This window comes from Nestor notabilis, unplaced genomic scaffold (genome assembly GCF_000696875.1).
Source record: "Nestor notabilis isolate BGI_N333 unplaced genomic scaffold, ASM69687v1 scaffold1324, whole genome shotgun sequence".
In the NCBI taxonomy this organism is placed as follows: domain Eukaryota; kingdom Metazoa; phylum Chordata; class Aves; order Psittaciformes; family Psittacidae; genus Nestor; species Nestor notabilis.
The window spans coordinates 4,495-11,666 of NW_009924095.1; the positions used below are offsets into that span (position 1 = coordinate 4,495).

General features: G+C 47.2%; 1 protein-coding gene across 1 annotated transcript in view; it reads left to right on the forward strand.

Annotated features, from left to right (window-relative positions):
* The window catches only part of LOC104404111 (plexin-A4-like), a gene marked incomplete at its 5' end in the record, with an annotated part of 32,119 nt that overhangs the window by 3,681 nt on the left and 21,266 nt on the right, over nt 1-7,172 (forward strand). The window contains one exon of the mRNA XM_010012461.1: nt 4,034-4,137. Within this exon, the coding sequence (XP_010010763.1) occupies nt 4,034-4,137 (104 nt within the window). The remainder of the gene's footprint in view (nt 1-4,033; nt 4,138-7,172) is intronic.

The following is a 7,172-nucleotide window of genomic DNA, read 5'->3' on the forward strand; positions in this document are numbered from 1 at the left end:
GGCGCCCTGTGCCAGCACCTCAGCACCCTCACAGGGAACAGCTTCTGCCTCAGAGCTCATCTCAATCTCCCCTCTGGCAGGTTCAAGCCATTCCCCTTGGCCTGTCCCTACATCCCTTGCCCAAAGCCTCTCTCCAGGTCTCCTGGAGCCCCTTTAGGCACTGGAGCTGCTCTAAGGTGTCCCCTTCAGGAGCCTTCTCTTCTCCAGCTGTCCCAGCCCAGCTCTCTCAGCCTGGCTCCAGAGCAGAGCTGCTTCAGCCCTCGCAGTATCTTCATGGCCTCCTCTGGACTTGCCTCAACAGCTCCACATCCCTCTTGGGTTGATGCCCCAGAGCTGGATCAGGACTGCAGGGGGGTGACCAGAGCTCATCACATAGTAGATATTCACCCATTATTGTTTATATTCACCTGGTTGTACTGGTGCCTGCAGCTTACAGATGAAGGTTTTGTTCTGCTTACTGTGCCAGTCTGTTTCACACTTGGGAATTATTGGGAAGTGAAAATTACTCATAAGACTAAAAGCATCCCCCAGCTCTTTCGACTAATGCTTCATGAGCACAACTGAACATGAAATAAGCATCAAGCTTGGGTAAGCCACATGCGTTTGTTCCACGTGCCATTGCTATGCACAGTCACACACAGATCACTTCACAGCCTTTTATGGGAGACTTGGGGTACTTAGGAAAAAAGTGGGAAGCACAGGATATGCCATCAACAGTTGACTGAAATGGATTATGTGTATCAAGACCTAGAAGTGCCTGTAAAGGATGGTGTAACTGATGATAACTAGCTCGAATGAAGGCACTAGGAATGAGCTGGCGGGTCTTCCATCCACCTGGGTATTCCAATTGCCCCTGAAAAATGTTCTCTCTGCTACTCTTTTCTCCCTTGTTAAATGAGCATCTTCAGGGTAACCTGAATCAAGAGAAGGCATAAGGTAGATGTAACATTTTCTATAGGATTTAAGGTGCAGGAAGACATCTCCCCATCACCCATCGAGTCATTCCCTAGCCATGGTACAGCTCAAAGAAACACCTATCTGTCAAAAGCCCCTGGAATTTCCCTTTTCCCAGTCAAGTTGAACAGAAAGGTTGTTTCTTAAAAAAAACATAAAAATGAAAAGAAGAAGAAAAAAAAAAGAAGAGAGAAGTAATTCCTGCGTGCAATAAAAAGATACACTATCTACTGAATGAAATATAAAGGCTTCACAGCAGCTGTCTCCCGAGTTTGCATTTACTGCTGCTCCTGATTGGAAGGCTTGATAAAGATAATGGGATTTCTTACCTCCTTCCCCTCTTCTCCGTAAGGTGGAAGTGTAACAAATTGGATTGGAGAATGTCTTTCTTTTGTGCTGGTTCACACAGGAGTGCATAGATCTGATGGGAGAGGGGACAGGGTGCTGCCAGCGAAGACAAAGCTAAGAGCTCTCACTTAGTGCTGTGAATATGGATGGCAAGGTCACCTTTTCCTCCTTCCCACCCTCCCTTCCCATTCCCTTGCTCCCATTTCCATGCAGATGGGTGTGTGAGCACCTCAGCTGGGTCTCATGGAGATGGGGAGCGTGCAGTGCTCTTATGAGAGTAGAGAGAGTAGGGGGACCACAGCTGAGAGTCCTTTCTCTGTCATTGCTCAGATGCGTGATGAAGTGATTTGTATTTGATCAAGGCAAACTGAAGCCAGATGTTTGGAAACTGCCCTGCAGGGTGTTTTCCTCCTTGTCTTGCTTAAGAGTGGGTCTTATGTGGAGTCAGACCAACCCTTCCTCTTCCTTATGTGGTTCCCTTCTGTAGGAAGGGCTTGGCAATCCCCTGTGTCTGTGCAGGAGCACGAAGGGCTCTAGGGGGTATCCCATGATGTCCCCCTCTCTCTTGGAGCAGACGGAAAGCTTATGCTGCTCTGAGGACTTGTCCAGCCCTTGAATACAACAAATAAAGCACAGAATGAGGAAAGCTGTGCCTACCCTTCATATCAGAGCCAAATGCAATACTGAGAACCTGTGCATCCATCCCAAAACATTATGTGAGTGTGTGTGTTCCTCCCCAAAGATGAGTCAGGAGAAAGGACAATAAGAACATGGAGAGATCTGAAAGAGAGAGGTCAAAGAGGCACTGTCCCCAAGAAACTATGAGGAAGGTACACAAGAGACACACTCTGCAACCATAGAATTGGCTTTGGCATTCTGTGGGATACTTGGTAAGATTACTGTTGCCCAGCTCAGCCCAAACTTCATCATTTTATGCTTTTCCAAGCAATATCTGGGATCAGTTAGCTTCCAGGAATGTGGTCCAGGTGGGAATGAACAGAGACCATCATCCTCAGACATCACAAGGATGAGGATCTAAGGAGCCAGAGTAGAGGAGGGGCAGTTCAGGATCAGTGCTTAGCCAACATAACCTTTGCTTGCTCTCTTAGTATTTCCAGCCAAAGTAACACCCAGCAATAAACAGCAGCTGACCTCCTCCTGCTAATTTAAATGAATTATAAAGGCAAGGGTGGCTTTCCCAATGCATTTTAATTATGTGATAAGAAAACTGCTGAAACCAAAAGAAATTTGCAACGGTCCTTGTATTTTTATATGAGGAGAAATAAGCTTGAATATGGAGGCAAGTGTTGTCTCCATATCCAAGAGTTCATTTTAATTAACTCCCATAAATGAACAGACTTTCTGCTTTGGCTCTGCCTAAAGTCTATGTGGTTGGATCACTGTGACTGAGACATGACAACCAAAGGATGGCTTTGGATGGTCCAGATTATCCATGGTTAATCCACAGCTTTCTCTGGTGTCACCAGGTAATATGACATCTTTCTCCTTTTGGCCATGTTTGTGTGTTCCTTGCCTATAGGCAAGTCTGTGAGTCCTCTGAGTCCTCTGTGGTGGAAGCTGTGGCTTTCCTCCACATGGAGCATCCTTCAAGATCTGAGCAAAAAGTGGTACCTTGGGAAGTGATGGGGTGCTCCAGAGCTGCAGAAGGAGGGAAGCATTCATCATTTCAAGGGGGAGACTAGAGAACTGAATGTGGTTCTGGAGCCCTTCTGCCCACAGGCATGCTGCTGAAGGCTGGTAGAGATTAGATTCTCCATGAAGCACAGTATTGATTGTCTCTGGCTCTTCTCCCCATTGTGCCTCTACTGTGCCCAAAGCTAAGGGCTTCTGGGTTTGAGTAGCAAGAATGTTGTATGAATACTAATGGAGACAAACAGAGCCCAGTACAGTCTGATGCTGTGCTGAACAAGACACTGCTCTGCCCAGGGGAGCCCTCTCTATGGGTAGGTCTTGGCAGTTGGACATATCTCAGGTATTGATAAAGGCTGTGCCTATGCCGCTAAAGAAAAGAGGACCAGGGATGAATTTCTATCCTTGACACAAGTGACATTCATTTGCTCCTGTCCCATGGTGATGGCTAACACACACAAGGACGGGCTGGTCTTGGAAACAGCCATGTTGGAGCAAGAACAGAGCCAGGGAGTAAGCTAAGAGTTAAGCAGTGTGGATAATTATGGTGCTAAAGCACCAGACCTTACTCTATTCAGCTTTGCCAATGGACCAGCAGCTCTCTGGCCATTGCTTTATTTATCTATATAGAGGTCACTGTTGCATGCCTCTGTGCTCTAGCCTTGTACACCTCATGTCTGTAGGCAACCGCACTATGTTCTGATCTCTGTATGGTGCCACTCTTTAAAGGCATGGGTGTTTCCTGTGCAAAAGCTCTTTTGTGATTGCAATATCATTTTATCAAGGGTAAAGCAACAAGTCTGGAAAATCTAGGATGGCTATAATTTTGCATACTTTCCTGAACCATCTTCCTGAACTTTCAGTGGTTCATCTGCCTTCTTTTTCCATCTGGAAACGGGGCTCTGGACATTCATATGTTGTATGTGATTGGAAGCATTAGACAGAGCGTAAAGGCAATGATTGACATGCTTCTATACGCAGCCTGCACGTGTGCCTTCATGGGCACAGGGATAACCAGGTCTCCATCCCCTATCTCAGAGGCTTTGTGTAGCAGAGTTCAATGTCCCTGTTCTCCTTTCAGAGTGGAGGCAAGCAAGTGGGGCAAGGATGATCCTTCAGGATGAAGACATCACAACCAAGATAGAGAATGACTGGAAGAGACTCAACACGCTGGCACACTACCAGGTAACTGTGGGGAAGGATGGGTGGAATATAGATTGTCTAAGAAAACACAAAGGAGAAGGGCAAAGTGTTATTCTCTAAGATGCAGAGATAAACAGTGGTTGAGTGGGCATTAACTGGGCAAAGCCCCTGTGTTGAGTGTATCCATCCTCTTCCACTGATCTTGTAGTAATTACCCTGCACAACATTAAAAATGGAGCCAAAGGGAGAAAACCCCCTCTGTCTCAAAAGAGGAGCATCCCTGGTGAGTACAGGGTATGAAGAGGAGATGTGGTGATGAGGACAACACGAGTTAACATTTCTCATGTAGACAAGAACACAAGCCCTTCCACTCCCTTTTTCCAGTGCATCAAAGGCTGTATAGTGCCAGCAGAGTTCAGAAGGATGGGAGAGATTAAGATAGAAGGGAAGGAGGCTTAGTGTCTGGAAGGAGGAGGAGGAAAGCAGCATGACTGGAGACCATCATGCAGTGGAGTTGTCACTGACCTAGGAACCCTTGTTTTCAATCCCTGTCCTGGTCTATGTGACCTGCCTTAAGACAGGGCTTCCCTTCATCTCTGCGTAGAATCATAGAATGGTTTGGGTTGGAAAGGACCTTAAGATCACCCAGTTCCAACCCCCTGCCATGGGCAGGGACACCTCACACTAGACCATGTCACCCAGGACTCCGTCCAACCTGGCCTTGAACACTGCCAGGGATGAAGCATTTACCACTTCTCTGGGCACCCTGTGCCAGCACCTCAGCACCCTCACAGTGAAGAACTTCTTCCTTAGATCTAACCTGAACTGCCCCTGTTTCAGTTTGAACCCATCACCCCTTGTCCTATCACTACAGTCCCTGATGAAGAGTCCCTTGAGAACCATAAGAGAGGGCTAAAGATGTCCAAGAATATCTCAAACAAATGGTAGATCCAATGAAAAATGGGGGTTTGGTCAAAAGCTCCCCCTGTTCCTCCTCTTCTTGCCAAAAAACAGAACAAGAAAAAGGCACCTCATTAATTTTAATCCGATGCTGACAATTCTGACACTTCCTCAATCACACCTCAGCAATCCATGGTCCGTAACAAGATGAGTTTTCTCTTTAAGGGCTGACCTGAAAAGGAAACAAAACTTTTCACTTCAGATAGACTGCAGCATTGCTGGCTGACTCTGAACACTGTTTTCCAGGGGGAATGGGGATTCTTCCTACTTTATTTCACCAACAAACCAGGCATGATTTTCTTCCCCTTCCACGCTTTTTCCAGTTGTTTGCTTCAGGCAACAAGCTCCCAGCTATACGGATAAGCTGGGACAAAACAAGTCCTCAGCTGCCGGGGTATTGAGCTCTATATTGCTTTTCCTGTCTGTCTTAAGGGCAGATATGTAGCATGTTGGGACAGACACTGATATTCCCCTTGCCTCAGTTTCCCCATCTGTAGTGTGGGGTTCAAACTACAAAGAGGCAATAATTGCCTTCCCTGATTGCTGAGGGGCTATTTAATTAGCCTCTGCGGTGCTTTGAAGATGAAAAATTCTTGCAAGTGCTAATTATTATTATTACACAGACAGGAGTTCGATGTTGTTAGCACAGGGGTTTTTTTCACCAATCTCCTTTTTATGATGTCTTATTTATCACAGATATTCCTGATATGACTCCTCTGAGCCTCTGCCTTGTTAACATTTCTCATACAGGACCCACATAAATTGCCTAGCTGTAGAAATGGAAAGTCTGGCTGGTTTCAGGATGCTCTGTTGTCTGTTCAAACACTGTCCCATGACATAGGATCATAGAATCAAGCAGGTTGGAAAAGCCCTTCAAGCTCATCCAGCCCAACCATTCCCAGCCCTGCCAAGGCCACCACTAACCCCTGGCACTGAGGCCTCGGCTCCACGGGCTGGGAACACTTGCAGGGACGGTGACTCCAGCCCTGCCCTGGGCAGCCTGTTCCAATGCCTGAGCACCCTCTGGGCAAGGAATTGTTCCTCAGCTCCAGCTAAACCTGCCCTGGGGCAGCTTGAGGCCGGTTCCTCTTGTGCCATCCCTTGTTCCTTGGGAGCAGAGACCAGCCCCCTCCTGGCTCCATCCTCCTGTCAGGCAGTTGCAGAGAGCGATCAGGTCCCCCCTGAGCCTTCTCTTCTCCACACTAAACCCCCCAGGTCCCTCAGACCTTCCTCATCAGCCTGTTCCAATACCTGATCGTAGAAGGGGTCTTGTAGAGCCAGAGGAAGGGAATGTCCCATATAAGATAGGAGGGTGAGGGATCCACCTCAGCCTGATGGGGTCTCACTTTAAAGGACTGGAAGGCGTATAGTCCTTGCAGGCTGAGGGGAGCCCTCCCTTGTAAGAGGAGTATGGACATGAGGGGTGAGCGGCTGGTGCTGGCCCCAGCACTGGCCCTGTCCCATCTCCATTGAGGGTGTTTCTGGCCCAGGGGCTCTGCCTCCATGGTGACACTTTGTGCTGTCTGAGACCCTTTGATACAAAGGAAGGAGAAAAGCAAAAAAGCCTTTTTGAAAGCAAAGAGAAGGATTCTCTGGTAGTTGCTTCAACCCAGCAGTGCATTTGTCACTGTACATGGAGAGGTTGACATGATCAGTCAAAGCAGGAAATGTAGATATGCATTTAGGAGCTAGGTACCTAGATATCGCCTGCAACTGAGGTGGAAGGAATAGAGAATTATACATCAGTTTTATCATCCTTATTGGGACAGCCCATCCTTGGTGTTTGAAACAGCTCAGATGATTTTATTCTTCTCATGCTCCTGTCCTGTGTAAGAGCTTTCTTGTGAAGAGCCTAATGTCAGCTTTACTGAGGTTAATGCAAAGACTCACAGTGTTGTCACTGGGCTTTGAGTCAGGACCTAAATGGAGCAGAGTCTGCTTTGTCATCAGCTGTCCTATCGCCCAAGTACAGGCTTCTAGTGGTGTAACAGGAGATTTTGTCCCTTTTTTATTAGTAGATCCACTGAAGAAAGCATTTAAAGCTTTGGACCAAAGCTACAGTCCTGCCTATGGTGGCACTGGTTTAATGCTCAGTTCCTGCTGTTTGAATTCCTGCT